This window comes from Quercus robur, chromosome 8 (assembly GCF_932294415.1).
Source record: "Quercus robur chromosome 8, dhQueRobu3.1, whole genome shotgun sequence".
In the NCBI taxonomy this organism is placed as follows: domain Eukaryota; kingdom Viridiplantae; phylum Streptophyta; class Magnoliopsida; order Fagales; family Fagaceae; genus Quercus; species Quercus robur.
This window is the reverse complement of record NC_065541.1, coordinates 50,735,909-50,757,625: the sequence shown is the minus strand read 5'-3', so window position 1 is coordinate 50,757,625 and position 21,717 is coordinate 50,735,909. Positions and strand designations below refer to the sequence as shown.

Below are 21,717 nucleotides of genomic sequence, written 5' to 3'. Positions count from 1 at the left end.
AAATTTTATATGGAAAACGATATTTGAAAATTCTTTAAAATTAGTGAAATTGAACTAAACGGGTTTAGTAGATGATTCTGACCTCTTTCTTTATTTACTAAAGAAAAAAAAAGTTATTATTTGTTTCGGTTTTTTCTATCAAATTTTATTATTTTATTAATATTTAATAGGGTTATGATGATTTTTTTTTGGAGAAATGATATGTCTATAACATTTTTACAACAAATCTTAAGTGACAAGTTGTTATTAGTTGTTATTATTAGAGCAAAAAAGTAATTTTAGCGTTAGTTTGAAATTTGAACCAATAACAACTAATTACATGTGATTTGTTGTAAAAATATTGTAGATGTAATATCTTTTTCTTTTTGTGTGTACATATACTTATCGTGAAAATGTTGTGTCATATTTGGAGTTTTTAGTACTTTAAATATGATGGATTTTTTAACAATGGTTGAGATCTAAAAAGCTTTTGTACAATATACGTGTCTCATCTAATTTTTACTTTTTGTGTCTTGTGAGTTGAAAGAAAATTCAACTAGATTCTAAATGAGATGTCAAATTTTGTGGCACTTGAGAATAATGTTGCATTTTGATTGATAGATATGTTCCATTTTGAGATATGTTCCATTTTGATTGAGAAATGGATAGATATGTTCCAATAAAACACACATTAAATATGTTCCATTTTGATTGATAGATTAATGGGCTTTTAGTATTGAGAAAATCTTTTGATGTGTGTTTTATTGGATTGACACTTTTTCTTAATTATTAATTAAGAATAATGATATATTAAAAGGAAAAGGGGAGGGTCCAGCCCATCTCCAACTTCGGGTGAAAGGACCCAATCTAAAAGAGAGGAAATGGAGGTGGTCCCAATTACAAAAGGCAGCCCAACTTGCCACATTGTGTAACAAAAGCTTACAGTTCTGGGAACAAAAATGAAATCCCAACAAAGAGAGGGACTTTGTAGCCACATTGGATTTACTTGCAATTATGAAGGTAGTAAAACTATTATTTCAACTATATGGGAGTGGAATTGTCAAATTAAAATAGGCTTCTACATTTTGCACATCAACCTTTGTCTAATTGTTATGATACACTATATTTGATGGGTTTAATGTTTTTTTTTTCTTTGTTGATGAGATTTTAAGTGTCGATGTAATTCTTCAATTTTTTTCCCTTTCATCATGTATGATTGAATGTTTCCATGCATAAGCATGGGTTACATGCTAATAAAAAAGAACCGAAAGTAAAATAAACACAAAATGATGACTTTTGGAAATTACACATATTTGTTTAAGCATTAGGGCTTAATTTTTTTTTTTTTTTTTTTTTTAGAAATGCGTAAATAATGAAAGTTTAAAATCGTTTTTTTTTTTTTTTTTTTTTTTTTTTTTTTGGAGAAGGATTAAAATTGATTTAAAGCTCAAGGTTTGCATTTCTTAATTTTAGGGTGCAAGTTTAAGGATTGAGTTCTTTGAGAAAATAATGGTGTAATGTAGGTAAAAGTTTATTAATTTTAAACCAAATATCTAATAAAAACCCATGCCGGTCAACAGCTAGTAAGTACTTTTTTTTTTTTTATGGGAAACTAGTAAGTACTTATTTTAACTATCATTATAATCTTGTTACCAAATTATCATTATAGGCAACAATTTGAGTCAGGTATTCGATTTTTTTTTTCTTTTTTGGATTTGAGATAGAAATCATACTTTATCTTAATCTAATGTATATATGTGAAGTTCCCTCCTTACCAAATTATTATTATACTTTAACCTAATCTAAGTGTATATGTTATGTAGGGCTATAAACGAACCAAGTCGTTTATGAACAACTGAGGCCCAGCTTAATAAAAAGTTCGTTCATATTCGTTTGTTTATAAATAAGCCAAGCTTGAGCCTTAATTTTAGGCTTGCTTGATAAACAAGTCGAGCCCAAGCAAAAAAAATTGTTCGTGAACAAGCTCGTGAATAATAGAGCTCGATACAAAACATGCTGAGCTTAGACTCGTTTATAGTTTAATATATGTTTATTAAATAAACTCATTATTATGACATTACACATATGTTTTGGAATGTTAATTTATAGTTTGTTTATTCATATATGTTTTGGAATGTTAATTTATTTAGATCTGTGAAGATTATAGTTGCACATATAACAAATGTGGATGTAAAAATTGTATTTTGAACAATTACTTAAACTATAGATAATAAATAATGAATGGATAGATTTAATTATGTAAAGTTGTAATTTGAACAATTTTTAATTATAGGTGGAATTAGAAGCATGATAAAATGAGTATATTATTATTTTGTTTACTTGATTTTTGGTGATATATGCATTTGATAATGCAATTTTTTTTGGGTCCGAAGCTAAAAATCTTGACTTGAGCTCAAGTTTGAGCTTGATATTAAACTTGAGCTTGGCTTGACTAATTAATCAAGTCAAGCCAAGCCGAGCTCAAACTTTTTGGCATTTTCACAAGCTCGAGTTCAAACATTATTTTTAAACTTGTCTTAAGCTCGAGCCAAATTTAAACATGCACTACTTAGCAAGGTTTAGCTCGTATACAGCCCTATTAAATATATATGTGAAACTTCTTAGCTAAGACTTGAATCTAACCTTGCCGCCCACTCTAGGTGAACTGATTCTTGTTAGTATGTTAGTAACCACTGACCTTGGTCACGTCAAGGATATGTTATAAATAAGAATTATGCTAGGGATATAATTTTTGGTATAATTTTGTACTATAATTCGCCACATGATAAGTTATAATTAGTAAGAATATATCAGTGGGTCATATAGAGACACACTCTTACAGATTACAATTCACTATGTGTTAAATTATGGTACAAATTTATACCAAAAGATGTGTCCCAACGTAATTTTATAAATAATAATTCAAGACCATAGACGATTCACCTGCCTCGCACACCGGATACTATGTGCTGTCCATCTAAAATAAGATTTTAGACATGGGCGTTCTTATCCACTTGCCAATCTTCCAATCACATTCTACACGCTCCCCGTAATCACAGGAAAACGAATCTCTCAACAGCTCCCTATATAAAACCAACGAAACCACCGATCCAGCCATCCAGTCCAATCCCATCACCGTCAGACACCGAGTGAGTGAGTGAGCGAGAGAGAGAGAAAATGAAGAAGACAGGGAAGAGTTACAAGCCCAGTGGAAAATCAGAGGAGAGAAAAGATCGGAAATCAGGGACGGGCATGAATGGATCGCCGAAGAAGAGGGGTCACGGAGGCAAGTTCACCTGGGTTGGTGATGGCTACTCTCAGCCTGAGATTGGGTTCGAATCTGCAGGAGTTCTTGATGTCAAGGACCCCAACTTTGAAGACCCAGATGAGACCTTCACTGTCTGATTATGATAATCATGTCATGTGTTTCTCTCTGTCTTTTATTTTTACTAGATCATGAGACTTATGAGATGTAAATATTGAATATTTCGTTTGAATAAAACTATTTGCAGGCATTTTGTACTGTTCTAGTGTACTTTTAAAAAAGAATTAATGAATCTATAACATAATCATATGATGCTTGGACTGTTCCGATATGTTATTCCGTTATTGCTTATTAAGAAAGTATGTGTGTGAGCCATAAAGTGATCATGGGGTAGCTTCAGAGTTTGAAATGTTCAAGTCAACACAGATTTATACTGGTTTAGATCACATGATTGCACAACATAGTTTGCCAAAATAAAATTAAAACTGTGGTAACACTGCTATGGCCCCTTTGTATCAGATTACTATGGAATTTCATCAAATCATTCCAATAACTAATTCCTATAATGAGTTATGTATGTAAACATGCAAGAATGTGGCCCTTGTTTCAAACTGAAGGCTGATCAGTCTGCAGCTTGGAACTTATGATACTGAAGGCATGGAATATGAGTGGGTTCAAAATGTAGTCAACCTACCAACCAATTCAGGCTGCTACTATCTAGATCTGATTATTTGTCTTGCTTTTTGTTAAAAAAAATACCCTTTATCTCTTTCACACTTTATTTGCTTTGTTCTCCCATTTGAATTTTAGTCGGTAATAGACACGAGCCGAAGGAGGTTTTTCTTGTGACTTGCATTGGGGTACTGCTTTCAAGTTCCCTTGTTGTGGGTTAGAAGCATTTTTTGGTGAATAGGTTTGGTACTTTGATGATTTTGGAAGTTATCCCAATCATCTCCCTTAATATGCTGGAACATTTTGATTTATAGGTTTTATATGTTCTGATGTAGGATACATTCTTATGATCATTTTGGCAAATTGTGTATTTCATTGATCAGAAAAAGGGGGAGAAACAGACTATTTACACATTTACATTGTTGTTTCCTCTCATTCTTGTAAATTTATGTATCTTCTGATCATTATACTTTTCTATCCTCCATATGATATTTGACTAATTTTTTCTGCACAATGCCACTTTGTTATCAGAGTGCATGCACTTTTGAGTACATGAAGACAAATCAAAACAAATACACCTCCAAAAGCAGCAACTCTCAACATTGTACTTCCTGGTGGGGAGTTTGTTGCTAGATAAACACAGTCCATTGATATCAAGATCCAAGCTACGCTTTCCAGCCATGGCCTAATTAGTGCGGTAGCTCCTGTTTTCTCTCCAGACAATCTGCAGATAATCCTTAAGCAGAGAGCACCCACAACTGAAAATGTGGTTATTGACCACCCCTTGTATGACACTAAGATCCCTCCCACAATCAAAACCTCTTTCCTGCATACGCAAGATGCACACTCACCTGAAAAGTTTGACAACACTAGAGCATCAAAACCTGTATAATAAGGTAAGATAATAGCATCCAGATACAGGCTTGCATGTAAAATTCCAGAAATTGTTGATGCCTCAAAAAAAGCATATTTGATGTCTCTATTAGCCTCGTGATCAAAGGTCAGGGCAGAAACATGAACCAGTAGGAGGATTGCAGGACCAATGCTCGAGAGAGGAAATATAGTGTTGATTCGGTGGCCTTTTGCCAGTGTCAAGAGGATTACTGGGAGAGAAATTGGACCAGATGGTAATAAGTACCTCTTTGAACGATTAAGGCAGGTTTGCCCTCTTCTTGATATATCTGTCACCATAAAGATGAGGGTTGTCAAGTATGAAGCTGCAGTAAACAGAAATACCAGAATGTCCACAGCAGGTGGATAATTGCCAGGATAAGTGCTATCACAGAAATAGTGATAAGGGCAGTCAATTGCGTCCAATGTTTCTTCTAGCTGCCATCTGACACATTTGAAGAATGTTACGCGGACATCTTCCGTGGCCCGTTCAAGTTGGAATGCTGAATATTCTGGATGCAGGAGTTGGCTATTCATTTTGTGTTGGCTAATGATTTCTTCTTTCGGGACCTTTCATTGGTATGTTTTTAAGGAGTCTATGATGATATTTGTTATTTAATCTAACAAATAGAAAACAATGGCTTTTGTTAGTTGAGATGTTTCATTTGAAGGTGAATTGGACAAAGAGAGCTGAACTGATTACACTATTATTTTCTTGTCCAAAATATAATGATGTTTTTCCTTTTTGGGAGGGAAAAATCAGTTATTTTGAAGTTTTGTTTTGTGATTGGTGGTGTGATGGTCTTCAATTGATACGTCAATATGTCTTCTCCTACGCATTTAAATTTGCTTGTTTGATTTTATTTATTATATGCTTTAAAGACATGTATAATTGCATTTTTTGCAATGGAATAATAAGAAGCATATTGAATTGTTATTATTAAGCAATATCCAGGTGGGTAGGTGCAATACAAATGAGTCAGGGCATGGAGGTTGAGGCGACTTGATTTCAAAGCGATGCTGTTTGGTAGGTGATTGCAACTGGTTCTAGTTGATGATGGATTAGCAAACTGATGTATCATGTATTACTGAGATTAGTTTGTATGGTTTTGATGCTGACAATGCAGAGGCAGAAAGTCTCACAAAAGAGCCTTGTTGTACAGGAAAATGAGTTAAATAAGTCCGGTATCTACCGACTTTTACAGGTTTGGACTCATGCTGGGTAGTGAGAGGCTTCTTCTCCAAAGATCGTATTTTTAGACTGCTTTGGGTATGACCAAAAAAACATATAAGACTACTTCCCATTGGTGCCTTAGTCCATGATTTGAAAAGAAAATGCCCTTGTAGCTGAACCAGTGAGAGTTAGATTACCTAAAGACAGATTGAAAAGTTAGATAAGAGTTTGTGCCCATCAGAGACTCATTTGTTGAAACAAACACAGACCAAAAAAAGGAATCTTCTCCCTTAAAAATCCGGATAACCCGTGTGCCGTGTCACTTTAAGTCTATTCAATGCAGCTTGACCTGTTTTTGATAAGTTCAAAAACATTTTACCCCTATATTCTTCCACGAAAGTTATCCTTTATAGACACGACTTTTGTGTCACTACTCTTAACGTGGTTAAGGTTGTATTGGGTTGGATGCAAAATATTTTGTAAGCATAAAATATTTTTAGGTGAAAATATTTTTTGGAAAATAAATTATTTTTAAGAGTTTGATTGAAAATATTTTTAGTGTTTGGTTGTGTTTCTGAAAATGGTATAGAAAATATATTTTCTATTGCTTTCTTACATTTTCTCATTCTCTAAGCACGTATATAATAAATAAAAAAAATTTGATATTAAAAAATTGTGATTAGGGACTAGCGGTGGTGGTAGGCCACTAGAGCCTGAGGATGTTAGTGGGGTGGTGGTGGTTGGGTGGCAGATAGTAGGGGTAGGGGGTAGAGGTTTGGCTAATAAGTTTTGGGCGATGAGGAAAACGGTTTACCAAAAATGAAAGCGTAAACCAAATTCCTTATAAGTATCTTTATTTTATAGTCAACTCGAAAATAATTTTCAGTTAACTAACATTTTCCGTTTCCCTAAATACTCGTAAAAGAGGAAAATATATTCCAAAAATCAATTTCCGTTGTACCAAACACAATCTAATTGTACACTTTTTTTTTTCCTCATCATTCATTATATCAAATCAAAATTGTAACAAAAAATTGTTATGGTAAGAACTTAATTATTTCCTTCTAGTCTTCTCATATTTGGGCAAGTTAACAAATCCTAGCCCAATTTTATCAAGTCTATTTATAATTAGGGCAAAACTTAGGTACAGTACCTTAAGTTCTCTACTTAAAATTTTAACACATGTTCAATTTAACAAACCAAGTAAACGGCATTAAAACTAAAATATCTTATTTTTTTTAATTTCCTTCTTCCTTCTTTTTCCTGTACCTACAAACAGCTTCTCTTCCAAACCCAAATCCTTTCTCTTCCAAACCACCCATGACTCTTCTCTTCCAAACCCAAAACCCATATTTCCTTCTTCCTTATTTTTCCTGTACTTGCAAATGGCTTCTCTTCCAAACCCAAAACCTTTCTCTTCCAAACCACTCATGACCCTTCTCTTCCAAGCCCAAAACCCAAAAAAGAAAAAAAGAAAAGAAAAGAAAAGAATATCTCATACCTCTCTCTCTCGGTGTGTGTGTGTATGTGTATCTGTTTCCTTTCTTCTTTTCTGATCTATGATTCTCTCTCTCTCTCTCTCTCTCTCTCTCTTGGTGTGTGTGTGTGTGTGTGTATGTATGTGTATTTGTTTCCTTCTTTTCTGATCTATGATTCTCTCTCTCTCTCTGTGGACAAAATAATGAAAGAGGCTGTGACAATGACTTTGTTGATGTTAAGTGTGGAAGTTTCGAGTATAACTGAAAAGGGTCCCTTTTTTTGGTTTGAAACCCAGTAGATCTAGCTATTATTTTTTGACCTTTCCTGTTTGGTTACTGAGAAAATGGGGGAGAAGGGTCCTTTTTTGGTTTGAAACCAGTAGAAAATGAGGCAACTGGAGATTTGAAGTCGTGTAGAAAATGAGGCAACTGGAGATTTGAAGTCGTGGGTTCTCACAGTACAGGAAAAAAGAAAAAAAAAAAGAAAGAATTTTTAGTTTTATCGCTATTTGTTTGGGATGTTAAATTGGTCAGATGTCAAAATTTTAAATAGAAAACCTAAGATACTGTATCTAAGTTGTCCTTATAATACCATCGTACATCCTTGGTGCGATGGTCACTCCACAAGTATAAATACTTGTGGAGTATGGGTGGTAAGGGTCGGAGTTCAAGTCTTTAAGAAGGAAACTCACACACATATATACTTAGATTATGTTAAAATAGAATTCTCTCTTGTATTAAAAAAAAAAAAAAAAAGTTGTCCTTATAATTATATATAGGTAGGTGATGTCTTGTGAATGAATGCACGGCATAATTTAAGGCTTGGGAGGCAAGTAATGTGCCGTATATATAGGTTCCATTCAATCCTAAACTAGAGTCATAGAAGTATCTACAACAGTACACCCCATTAATGGGGGTGGACCGTGTCACCAAAAATCTGAAGATTTGGGCCACCAAAGACAGACAGGCACCGACACACGGTTTTTCAACATGACTACTTTACAAATACAAATTATTATTTTATTTTTATGAAACTATTTTACAATGAGAAGTTTTGGTGTCACAAATTAGTGCACAATTTTCTATACAACACACTTATATGGTGAGTTGTGATTAATAAAGAGGTGATGGTGGGTCACTCCTCTACCAATTATAACTCGCTATATGGGCGAGTTGTACATAAAACTATGCACTAATTTGTGACTCCAGAATTTTTCATTTACATTATAGGGATGATGAGTGGATGAGATGAGATATATTATCATATTATTCCTGCTACCAATAATCAATATATTGGTCATTCCCATTTCCGCGTGACACCTGTAATCTGTTCTTTGCTTTCTGTGCCTTTATTAATTAAAAAAAAAAGAAAAGAAATGCTATGTGTGTGTGTGTTTTTTTCTCCACCGCAAAAAATATGATTAGTATTGAACTATCACTTTAATCCTAAGTTCTAATTAAATTTGGAGCATGAGAAAATATGGAACAATATAGACACTCCAAAGACACGGAGATTACAATATAAATGAAACACCCGAGAAAAAAAGGCGAAAAGAGAAGGAAATGGCTATGTGGAAAAAAGGTTAAGTTATTGAAATAAGTAATGAATACAACAAAATGCCATAACAAGTTCACAATACTTCAATTAAAACGATAATATTTTTGTATTGAAATATGTATGGTAAATGTAATGTAATTTTTTTTTTAAGCTAAAACTTAAAAGCCATAGAAAATTAGTATGGCTAAATTTAGGGTCCTCTAACTAAATTGTCATAGTTAATATTGCTTAAAAGTCTACTTAGGATGACCCATCTAAAACGTGAATCTTTCAAAAACTATATAAAGAATGATACGAAAATAAGTTTTGAATCTTATCCCAATATATATAGACTTTAGCTTACCTCTCCAATTCAGTTTGAATATAAAAGAAAGAGATGACTAGCATTGTCACAAGTGACTAGGATTGAAAGATTGACTAGTATCGAACTATCACTTTAATCCAAAATCTTACGTAATTTTGGAACATGAAAAAAATGGAACAATATAGACACTCCAAAGACATGGAGGTTACCATTAGATTAAAAACTGGAAAAAGAAAAATCCAAAAAGAGAAGCAAAATGCAATATAGAAAGAGAAGCTATGTTATTTAAAAGAGTAATAAACACAACAAAATACCACAATAATTTCACAACATTCATCAATTAAAACAATAGCATTACACTATTGAATTATTTATTTATTTTTAGCTAAAGCTTAAATCAATAGAAAATTAGAAATGTAAGGTTTTAGTATGGCTAAATTTAGGGTCCTCTTCAAATAACTAAATTGTCACAGTCAATTTTGCTTTAGAAGTCTACTTAGAATTACCTGTCTAAAACGTGAATCTTTTTTTTTTTTTTAAAAACTGTATAAACTATAAAGAATGATATGAAAGTAAGTTTTGAAGCTTATCCCAATATATATAGAATTTAGCTTGCCTCCGCAATTCGGTTTGGATATAAACGAATGAGATGGCTAATAAGGTTCTCTTTGGGGATAACAACAAGTGACTAGGATTACCCTCTACAAGCCAAAGTGACTAGGATTGAAAGTGAAACATTACATATGCATACTAGTGACCAGAAGCACAAAAAACCCACAAAAACCACAAACACAGGAGATAACCTAGTGGTAGGCTTAGTGGTAGGAAGTGATTGTTTCTGCAAGTTTATGAGTTGTGGGTTTGAATAATAATAGACTCCATTATTACCCAAATTGTCTCACACCATAACACAATATGAAGTTTAAATGGTGTGGGTGTGAAGATGTTCACTACTCACAACTTACTATTCATTAAGTAACGAGTTGCGGCAAAAATAATGAACTCCAATAAAAAGTACTAAGAATTTATCACATAGCTATTAGTAAAAATGTTATAAAATGACTTTTAACTGTCCCATCACATCAAAGTGTGAAAATCTAGTAAGTATGGGGACCACAAACGATAAAAAGGAGGCAAGATTTTCGTACAAATTTAGGATTTAGTTACCCATAGAATCAAATATGAAATATCTCCCTCACTCACTCTCAGCGTTCCACCGCAATCTCAATACGGAAACCGTGTGCGAGTCTTTTTTTTTTTTTTTTTCTTTTTCTTTTGATGAGTGTGTACGAGTCTTATATATACACAAACATCATACGTGCATTTATAGCTGTAAAAATTAGGAGCCATTTTCAAACTCATAAACATCACACATCCCATTTGCAAAAAAACAAATCAGACTTCCCAGACACAACCACCAATCTCTAGCTTTCTTTTCCTTTAAGCCTTAGTTTCATTCTCTTGCCAAGTAATCCATCCGCGCCAAAGTGATCTTTTGAAAAAAAAAGAAAAATGGGTCTTGAATTAGCACCCAACTACATGTCTTTGTTGTCAATGCCAGAGACAGAACGAGAGCAAGAACAAGAACAGGGTTGCTTATCATGCACCACTTTCAATATCCTGGCTCCCATTTACAAACGAATTGATCAACAGGTCTGAAAATTACTCACTCACTCACTACTACATCATCAATCAGTATCCCTCTTCTTATAACAAGCTTCACTGACTCTTTTTTTTGATGGGTGTGGAACAGAATCAAGGTCTTCGGGAAAGTGAGTTCAGGGCCATGTGGGTGAGCAGGAACCAAAGGATTTTGGATTGGTTGCTCTATAAATCTTCCTCCATCATCTGTCTTCAGGTGGATCTTCAATTCATTATTCAACATTCACACACTCCCTCTTGCTAGATTTCTTGTTGACCTTAAGTGGACTAATTCAAGCCTAATTTTAGATTGTGGTGGTTTTTGCTCTATTGAGTAGGAGTTCTGGGTTGGAAGTGAAGAACTTGTGCATATGTACCAGGAGAGGCTAGGAGCTGCAGGCTATATCACCTTCAATCTTGCAAGAACTAACAACCGTGGAGATGGTATTTCATTATTTTTTTTATAGCCTATATTATAAGTTCGACTTTGTCCTGCACCATTCTACCTTTTTTCTTTTGGTGTGGCTTGAATACACTATTGACTCCTAAACTTGAATGATTTTAGTCCTTTTGATGACATGGCCAACCTAAAAACTAACTTGTTTCACTTCTTAGTGATTAAAAGCAATCCCTTTAAGTTTGTTAGGAACTAAAATTGATCACTTTAAAGTTTTTTAGGGACTAAAAACAATAACTTTGTTTGTTGGGGATTAAAAATGATTGTTTTATACTTCAGGAACTAAAATTGCTCATTGGCTAGAGTTTAGGGATCAACGGTGTATTTTGGCCTAGTTTTTTTCCTGGGTATAACCTTTGGTTCTTTTGATTTTGTTGATTAATTCAAACTTAAATTGATTTCTAACAAAAAATTGTAGTATATCTTTTTAGTTTCAGATTCTGCATGTTACTTGCAAAATGAATAGATAGTTCAGTTAGTGGTTTTAGAATTTGGACTCATCCTTGTTGCACTTTTTTCCAAGAATTTTAAGTGCATCTATCACAATTTTTCGAGTTGTATTGGCGGTTTTATAGCTCCCAAGTTTCCTTTGTCTTCCCCTTCATTCTTATTAGCTCAACACAGACAACCTCAATTGTCACTATGTGGTCATATATATAAGATGTTTCAAATGTTTCTACATTAAGAATTGCTTGGGAGCATTTATAGGCTGATCATCAAGCTTTAAATTTAATTACATAAGTTCTAACTATTCTTACAACTATTCTAAGTTATCCACTTAATTAATGAGATTGTTTTTATGATTTTAGTGAGCTTTTGTAAGTACTCCTTGTTGCTCAATGAATTGAGATATTGTATTCGCTCTGTACAGGTCTGCTGACTGCCATACATAAGGACTACTTAAGGGTTCTGAATTATCGAGAGTTGCCTTTTAATGACTTTGGAGACCGAGTTGCTCAGCTGCTTCATGTTCAGTCAGTTGTGCCTTTTCTCCCAAACCGAAAGGGAAACATTGGACAAGAAATGCTTATTGTGAACACCCATTTGCTATTTCCTCATGATTCAAGTCTCTCTCTAGTAAGATTGCATCAGGTATATATATTTCCCTTATTAACAAATATGTTCCTGATACCATGGATTTTCTAGCCAAACTAACTGTGCCATTGCTTATCCTGGGGTTTCATATTTGTCTTCAAATAGGTTTACAAAATACTTCAATATGTGGAATCATATCAGAGAGAAAACAAGCTCAAACGAATTCCCATCATACTATGTGGGTGCGTATCTGTTTGCTTCTTTTTACAATTTTCCCCCTTACATTTGATGCTCCATGAGAAAGCTCTCTTACTCTTATATAACCTCCAAGATGGATATTTTAAATTATGTACTCTTTGTTCTACTTTTGTAGTGATTGGAATGGAAGCAAGCGGGGGCATGTTTACAAGTTTCTTAGGTCGCAGGGATTTGTATCATCATATGATGATGCCCATAAATATAGTGATGCAGATGCTCACAAGGTTTGTTGCCTTCAAGTTACAATTTTATTTTACTATTTTAGTGCCCTGGTATTTACTTGGCCACTCATTTCCCAAACAAATAAAGCTAATCAATTACCATATTTTTTATGTCTATTTCTTTTTTAATGTCCTGCAGTGGGTTAGCCACCGCAATCATAGGGGAAACATCTGTGGTGTTGATTTCATTTGGCTTTGTAATCCTAACAAGTCACGCAAACCATTAAGAACAAGTTGGGCTGAAGCAGTTTTCAGTATATTAAAGGTGAGTACTATTTATTATTTAGTAAAATATAGTTACATTTTTCACTTCCCATTAATTGACAGTTGGGTAAATATGTATTCTAAATGTTTCTTATGCCTATTTCCTGCCTGAAAGACAAATAACTTTAGATTGGGGAACAAAAAAGAAAGAAAAGGAAAAGATGTATAGAGTGAACATTTAACTTTCTCCACAATACCGTATTTATGATTTTGAAACACTTAATTAAAGTAATTTCAGAATGGTATCTGCTGACTTCAGATTTCCTATATGCCATCCATCCACCAATAAGATCTAAATTTTATACATGGTATTGATTTTTCAGTAATAATAATTTTTTGTGTTCTCGAGCTCATTTTTCTCTAAAAGGCTTATTGATTCCCTGCCTTCAGGTGTGACATATAAGTGGTATTATTCTTGAAAACTGGTTGCATTTTCCATCTTTACCAGCCCTTGCCCCACTCCTTTTTCCTGTTCTTTGTAATTTCAGCTTTACGTGAGTAAATTTTGCCATAAAAGCTGTTTCTAAGGCCTGTAGAATATTTGCTCTAGTCTTGGTTGGATTGAGCTGGTTTAGCTCCCCTGTTTGACTTGTAGATTTGGTAGAGTGGTACTTATTGTACGGCTCATTAGTGAATGTGCAATAAGTGATCAATGCAACAAATATTATGTATAGCATGTATTTTGGTCATGACCATAGCCCAATATGTTTGTCCAATTGTCCATGAGAATTGTGTGGGGAACATCAGCCCTGCTTGTTGTTATTGAGAAGAGTCAAGTGATTGAATAAAAACTCTCCGGTTTACAATTTTTGAACTTTTGTCATTCAGATGTGATTTAAACTAAGGGACGGGGAGCCAATTCTGGAAAATTGAGTTTGGAGAGTACACATGATATGGTTATCTTTGTTTGGCAAATACAGTTATAGAGCTTTCATCATCTAATATGCAAATTTTTTTTTTTGGTTTCCAGTATCTGCTTCGAAAAGCTTCACTGGCTGAAGATGATGCATTTGCCTTTCTCAAGGGGGACAACCAGGGTGATTTTATTACATTTTCTGCTCTCCATGAAGCATTGAGCCAGGTACTTTATTTTATTAACTTTGCCATATGAGATGTAAATTTTAGTTATAAGATAAACTCACTATGATCAAATGTTATACAGGTTAAATTATTTGGTCATCCTAATGGACTGAGTTTCCAAGAGATGAAAAAGCTATGGGCCCAAGCAGACATCAATGGAGATGGTGTTATTGATTATGAAGAATTCAAGGTATCTTCAAGTCCTATATTGTTGAATATGACCTAAATTTTCAGTCATTTAATTGTGGAGGCCATGTCCAGTCAAGAATCTGGCCTTTCCAATCTATCATTATCTGAAATCTGGATACAGGAATCTGGTTTTGTGAATTATATAAGATTACATCATTAGTTCCAGATAGATATACTAAATAAGAAAAATAGATGGTGAAACTTGTCTATTTTCTTAAATTGTTAGGGTTTTGGCCAAGCTTGGACATGTATCTAGAATCTGGCACATCGACTCTCTCTCTCTCTGTGTTTCAAACATACACCCACATACTCACTTAACTGGCTAATTATATGATGTTCTTAGCTGATTCCTTAGCATGTAATAGCATCATACTTGTTTACTTAAGTATGCAATATATTGCACAATGGCATGCTTTTTACTGCCTTTGATTTTGAATAAAATAATAACAAATTACATTGCAGCAGAAGATTTGGAATCCTAAATGGTCGGAGCAATCGGAGGAGTATCTTGAGACAATGATTGAAGAGCCTAAAAAGGGCACCAACGAGGAAGCCATTGGTTTCAGGGTGAAGAATGCACTTCTCTTCCCCCGGGAAGCGGAGAAAGCAATGTGGCCTGAAAACTACTCTCTTTCTGATCATGCTTCGTTAAATGTTGTCTTTTCACCGTTAAGTCTTCAGTGTTTTTCAGCCCAATAATCATATCTAGGCACACATCTGTAGATACGGCACTAGTGAAACCTGAGAACCTAACAATGAAGAGCACAATTAGAACACTGTAAATTGTAGAGGAACTTGTATCTTTAGCCTATAGAAAATCTGCTGCTGGCTGCTCGTGTTCAGAAAGACCAAATGCTCTGGAGAGTTCTGTAACCAGTTTTGGTCGGCCCCAGCTAGTCTTTTCAGCCAGGACAGAAATGATGTAATATCACTTTTGATTTATAATGTGAAATGCTTAACCAGAAACAACTAATTCGATTGATTAGATGAAAATGCTGACTTTTTAAGTTAATTCATATTAGTATAATAATGTATGATCCTTTTTTTGATGTGATGAGTGTTAAGTCCTTTCATTACCTGCATGACTTTGGGCCTATTGGTGGCAGGTAATTTTGAAACTATGTTAAAAGATGGATAGGGTGCAAAGAATGTTGAGAAAGAATTGAAGTTGCAGGCATTGATTAACTCTGCTGCATTTCTTGAAACTGCTCCAAGGTTTGTTATATGTCTTTTAAAAGTTTGGGCCGACCTTAAAAGATTTCAAAGGAGCTGCCTATTAATATGGTACAAGTATACTTTAACATATTTTTACTTGTGTTTGGATTAGCTTTTTGCTGAAAGTTGGTAAAAAGGCCAATTGTGTTTAGGAGACAAAAAGAAACTTTAAAAACTATACATGAAAAATAAGTTAATTCCATTAAAAAAAAACAAATAAGCTAATAAGTTAACGGCAAAAAAGTTCATCCAAACATATTTTGTTCCAGTAATAATCTACCAAATTTCTAGTTTAAATCCGCTGAGCTTAGTCGTAATAATTATCTAGCTCATCTTTTGTGGCAGATTGGGGACTCCAAAATAATGGAGTAGATCCTCCCAATGACAATTAATTTTTAGTAACAACTGACATGATAATATATTTCTTGTCTCCCATATTATTGGTCTTTTATTTTATTTTGGGACATCCCAAAAAAAAAAAAAAAAATCATTTTTATCAATAAGCATAATATTAATAATTTTCTTCTTATCAAAAAAAAAAAAAAAAAAAAATTCTTAAACCTTTTTTTTTAATGATTCATTTGTTACATGAAAAATGGAGATTTGAATTTGAACATTTTCGTTTAAAACACTAGGATTTGTCAATTGAGTTACAAAAACATTGACATAATTTTATCAATTTATCATTTGCTTTATTGGAAAAATCAATACTCTTTTTTACTTGAGTTTCAATTAAATATGATAGTTTTGAAAATTTACATTTATTTTGTTTTATTGTTTTTTATTTATTTAAAATGCATAAACAATGTTCTCTTAAAAAGTTGGTTGGTTTTCTTGAATATAACTAAAAATGTAGGATAGAAGGAGTACATATTTCATTAAAATATTACCTCAAATTTATTTAGAAACTATTGTTGTCCCTATTTTTTTCCAAGAAGCAGATGAATATCTTTCTTTCATTTTTCTTTTTTTGAGAGAGAGAGATGAATATCTTTTAAGCATACTTTTTTTTATGCATCATAAATTAAGCTACTTTAAGAAAATGATGATAAATGAGACTATTTAGGATAAAGTACTAATTAAGTTTACCATAAAATAAATATCTACTCTTATAGGTAACTTAGATACTTAATAGAGTAAGTATCTAGTCATTATTATATTCTTAATGATATGGGACAACATTTATAGGAGATTTTTTTTTTTTTTTTTTTTATAAAAAAAAAAAAAATCTTTATTTCCTAGCTAATTGATTAAATGAGGAAGGATAAGAGTTTTATTTTATTATTATTATTATTATTATTATTATTTTATAGAGGAACTGGAAGGATAAGAGTTGAATGAGTGGTTTTGATTATTCAGTATATCTTTTGAAGAGAATATTTGCTAGTGGGGAACGAAACAAACCACCAAATATAAGGGAGAAAGTTTATAAAACACAAAAAATTCATAATAATTGATGTAGCAAATTGTAAGTGATAAATAAAAAAAGCGATATTTGTGTTTGGTTAAATGAGGGACTTGGTTTAGGTCTAGTGCATCTAGTGTATTGGATCCGGTCAAATAATGACACGTGTCTAAAAGTAGATACATATAATCATTTCAACAGGTCCAGTATTACTAGATACTAGACTTAAGCTTGACTTTCAAATAAGAATTAATAAAAACTTGTCAACTCAAATGTTATAAAAAAAAAAAATATATATATATATATATATATATATATATATATATATATTATAAAATTTTTTGCGTACGTTAGGCGAAAAGATCATTGAACATGGGCTGATTGGTTTCAAGATGGAAAATGAGGGGCAATGAGATAATGGGGTCAAAGCTTAGGCAGCAAGTTTAGGTCCAGCATAAAAAAATAAAAAAATAAAAAGCAAGTTTAGGTCCCACCGAATATTTCCATGACAAATTCAAAGGAAATTATTACTACTTGTTAACGAAGATAAGAATGTTGACAGACTGACACCTCATCCAAGCCCAACCAAATTTCTTATTTTAGAGGGGCCATAGTAAAAGGCATAATTGATTTAAATTTATAATTGGCCTGGGTATATTCGATGTGCAATTGAGAGGTCACTACTAGAATGTTATAGGCAAGTCGGTAGGCAAACTGTGTTACATACTCTTTGTTATATTCTCCTATACATTCTCGGTAAAATCGTATTTTAAAAGCACTATTTCAATTATAATCAAAATTTAAAACATAATTTTCCAATATACCCGAAATTGTGTTGAAAACACAATTTCAACTGATGTAGCCTGGGGTGTCCTGTACACAAGATGTATGAACTACTGACAGCTAATACATGGTTAAAGAAAAATGTTCTTTCACTACGGCCGATCCAAAACTTTCTAACTCAGGTCAATGCAATAATTACTAATATTTCATTTCTCTTTCAAAACACCATTCCTTCTCTGCCAGCTCCTGCTTCTTCTAAACTATAAATTTTCACATCCAACCAGACATAACACATAAGCCATAGCTCTTTATTACTTGCTACTACTCTCTTTGCTTTCTTTTTATATTTTCTCTTCTTTTTAATGAAAGTTGAAGTTTACTAGAGATGATAAACATGACATGAATGAAATCAATGCCTGTGGGATTTATGATAGCAGTATTGCCAAACAAAGTTAACCATATCATGTTCATATGTATATGATATGGTTAACTTTGTTTGGCAAATACTGCAATCATAAATCCCACCGGCATTGATTTCATCCTGTCATGCTTGTCACCTCTCGTAAACTTCAACTTTCTTTAAAAAGAAAGAGAAAATATAAGAAGGAAACAAAGAACCCCAACAACAAGAGGAAGGAACAGAAATAGTCAGCAAAGAGTGTAGCAAGTAATAAAGAGCTATGTGTTATGTCTGGTTGGATGTGAAAATTTTAGCTACTTAGCTTCCTATATGAGATGTAAATTTCAGTTAAAAGATAGATTCACCATGATCAGATGACCTTATACAGGTTAATCTATTTGGTCTTCCTCATGGACTGAGTTTCCAAGGGATGAAAAATCTATTGGCCCAAGCAGACATCAATGGAGATGGTGTTGTTGATTATGAAGAATTCAAGGTATCTTCAAGCCTTAAGTTGTTGAATCTGCCCTTAAATTTTCAGTCATTTAACTGCAGAAGCCAGGTCCAGTCATGAATCTGGCCTTCCAAATATATTATTCTCTGAAATCTGGATACAAGAATCTGGTTGTGTGAAATTATATTAGATTACATCCTTAGTTCAAGATAGATAACACTAAATAAGAAAAATAAGTGGTGAAACTTGTTAGTTGTTAACAACATAACAAATTTTGGGATCTTATTATTATTATTATTTAACTTCTCTATTTCTTAAAGATTGTTATGTGATTTTACACATCAGTGTTAACTAGGAGTATTGTTAGTGTTTTGGCCAAGCTTGGGCAAGTATCTAGACTCTGGCACATCTGAATTCTCTTTAACTCACAAACACACGCACACAGGCTATTATATGATGTTCTTAGCTGATTCCTTAGCAATTAATAGCGTCATATTTGTTTATCAGTATGCAATGACATGCTCTTTACTGCCTTTGATTTTGAATAAAATAATAACAACATACTTTGCAGCAGAATATTTGGAATCCTACAAGGCCAGAGCAAATAGAGGAGTATTATGAGACAACTATAGAAGACCCTAAACAGGGCACCAACGAAGAAAACATTGGTTTCAGGGTGAAGAATGCAGTTCTCTTCCCCTGGGAAGTGGAGAAAGGACAGTGGCCTGAAAACTACTCTCCTTTTCTGATTATGCTCCACAAATTGTTGTCTTTTCGCCTTTATTCGGTACTTTCAGTCCAATAATCATACCCTAACATACAACTGTAGATAGAACAATGAAGAGCACAATTAGAACAATGTAAATCTTTGAGGAACTTATATCTACAGCCTATTGTAAATCCTCTTCTGGCTGCTCGTGTTTGGGTAGACCAAAGTTCTGTAACCGGTTTTGGTCAGCCTCTGCCAATCTTTTCAGGCCAACACAATAATTATGTATCAGATTTGATTTACAATGTAAAATGTTTAACCAGAAACAACTAGTTCAAGGGATTTGAAAATCATGACTTTTAAGTATGACTTAATTCATATTAGTATAATGTATGATCCTTGTGTGATAAGTGTTAAGTCCATTTCATTACCTGCGTGATTTTGGACCTATTTGTGGCAGGTGGTTTTGAAACTTTGTTAAAAAATAGATAGGGTGTAAAGAATGTTGAGAAGGAGTTAGAATAGCAGGCATTGATCAAGTCTGCTGCATTTCTTGAAACTGCTCTAGGGTTTGTTAAATATGTCTTTTGAGATATGGCCTAGCTTAAAAGATTTTGAAGGGAAGCCCGGTTGGTAAACATTTTACATGCATTTGGATTAGTTTTTTTTTTTTGGTTGAAAGTTGGTAAAAGCACAATTGTGTTTAAAAAGAAAAAAAAAAAATGTAGAACTTTAAAAGCTATACATAAGAAAATAGGTAAATTCTATAACATAAAATAAGACTAATTATTTAACAGGAAAAATTTAATCTGAACATATTTTGGTGCAGTAATTGTAGGGAGATCAGGTCGGTGCCCGGTAGTGGCCCGTTGTTGTTGGGCTGGGCCCGACCCAATAACACTGAATGTGGCAGGTTGGAAACTCCAAAAAAATGGAGAAGGTACTCCAAATGGTATAAATAATTTTTAGTGACAAATAACATGATCGTGTACTCATTGTCTCCTCATATTGGTGTTCTTATATTTTATCGTGGGATGTCCCAATTTTTTTTTTTTTTTTTTTAAGAAAGCAATGAACACACCATTAATAATTTTCTCAACTTATCAAAAAGTCAATACTCTTTTTTATTTGAGTTTAAATTTAAGATGGTAGTTTTTGAAATTTTAGACTTTTTTGTTTTAAAAAATGCATTAATTAATCGATATAAGCAATATAAGCGTAGCATTTCAATTCATTCGGTCCATTTCTGTCCACTTCAATCTCCTTACAAACGATTCATCCTCTTAAATAGTTCAAACAGTACTGAATGGATGGAAGTGGACTAATTCTACCCATTTAGTCTAGGTCAATCCACATCGGTCCATTTCGGTCAACTAAGGTCTTTTCAGTCCATTTTGGTCTATTTTGGTTCATTTGGTCCACTTTTGCCTACTCCAGTCCATTTGGGTCCACTTCACCCCTTTAGGTTCATTTTAGTCCACCTCGGTCCATCCAAGATAACAAAAATTAATATTATTATTTTTCGGTCCATTGGTATTATCTTTCCTTATGTTCTTTCCCCCTCCCCCCTTAGATAATATTAATATATTAGTTTTTGAGTGAATTATTTAATTTTATTGTATTGATGTGATAGAATTTGAATTTAAAGTCCAATTGAGGTTTTTTTTCCCCCTAAAGGGGTGAGAAATTTGAAGATTTATGATATTAAGTTCAGAATCATAATTTAAAATTTTGCAATGTTATTCAACAAATAATGATAGAAATTCCTTTATAAATAAATTTATATTCTTCTCCATTCTCTAACAAAAATGATCATATATGTTTTCATATAAGTACTCAAAATAGTTAATATGACAAACTAAGGCCACACAAAACAAGCTCTCTTTATGTTGATGACCCTATTTTGTGGTTGGAAGAAGTACTAAACTTTATACATACATACATACACACACACATATATATATCTCAACTGTCCCACGTATTGCATGGACATGCGACTATTGTTCTCTTAAAATGTTGAATTATCTAAATATAACTAATAATATAGGGCCAAAGAGAGTATTTCTTTTATTAAAAGATTGCCTCAAATTGATTGGAGAAACTAATGTTGTCCCTATACTTTTCCAAGAAGGAGATGAAAATCTTTAAAGCATGAATTTTTTTCAAAATGGATCATGGATTCCTTCAGCTAGTTTAAGAAAACGATAAATAAGATCCATTTAGGAAAAGTCTTAAGTTTACCTCAAAAGAAATATTATACGTAAACTCTTATAGGTAGTTTAGAT

At 33.0% G+C, this 21,717-nt stretch overlaps 2 protein-coding genes across 5 annotated transcripts; one reads left to right on the top strand and one right to left on the bottom strand.

Moving 5' to 3' along the window:
* Nucleotides 1-4,268: 4,268 nt before the first annotated feature.
* Nucleotides 4,269-5,609, bottom strand: LOC126696884 (uncharacterized). Its single transcript, XM_050393621.1, has one exon. The coding sequence runs from the start codon at nucleotides 5,342-5,344 to the stop codon at nucleotides 4,391-4,393; it is 954 nt and encodes a 317-aa protein (XP_050249578.1). The 5' UTR covers nucleotides 5,345-5,609; the 3' UTR covers nucleotides 4,269-4,390.
* A 5,027-nt stretch (nucleotides 5,610-10,636) lies between these two features.
* On the top strand, nucleotides 10,637-19,798 carry LOC126696883 (uncharacterized calcium-binding protein At1g02270-like). Of its 4 annotated transcripts, none has more exons than XM_050393619.1 (12): nucleotides 10,637-10,974; nucleotides 11,075-11,179; nucleotides 11,301-11,406; nucleotides 12,291-12,511; nucleotides 12,620-12,696; nucleotides 12,828-12,936; nucleotides 13,073-13,198; nucleotides 14,168-14,278; nucleotides 14,360-14,467; nucleotides 14,932-15,681; nucleotides 18,658-18,765; nucleotides 19,295-19,798. In XM_050393619.1, the coding sequence occupies exons 1-10, from the start codon at nucleotides 10,834-10,836 to the stop codon at nucleotides 15,163-15,165; spliced, it is 1,338 nt and encodes a 445-aa protein (XP_050249576.1). In that variant the 5' UTR covers nucleotides 10,637-10,833; the 3' UTR covers nucleotides 15,166-15,681; nucleotides 18,658-18,765; nucleotides 19,295-19,798. The 4 variants fall into 4 exon arrangements, with proteins under 4 accessions (XP_050249576.1, XP_050249575.1, XP_050249574.1 ...); XM_050393618.1 differs by having other exon boundaries at nucleotides 10,638-10,974; nucleotides 14,929-15,681; nucleotides 19,298-19,798; XM_050393617.1 differs by having other exon boundaries at nucleotides 10,638-10,974; nucleotides 14,929-15,681.
* Nucleotides 19,799-21,717: the final 1,919 nt, after the last annotated feature.

What these genes read in the sequence shown, in the direction of transcription:
- LOC126696884 (XM_050393621.1), bottom strand. Translation starts at nt 5,344, where the DNA reads ATGAATAGCCAACTCCTGCATCCAGAATATTCAGCATTCCAACTTGAA.
- LOC126696883 (XM_050393618.1), top strand. Translation starts at nt 10,834, where the DNA reads ATGGGTCTTGAATTAGCACCCAACTACATGTCTTTGTTGTCAATGCCA. An exon ending in ACAAACGAATTGATCAACAG is followed by an intron (nt 10,975 to 11,074) that starts GTCTGAAAATTA and finishes GGTGTGGAACAG; the next exon opens with AATCAAGGTCTTCGGGAAAG. An exon ending in TTGATTATGAAGAATTCAAG is followed by an intron (nt 14,468 to 14,928) that starts GTATCTTCAAGT and finishes ATTACATTGCAG; the next exon opens with CAGAAGATTTGGAATCCTAA.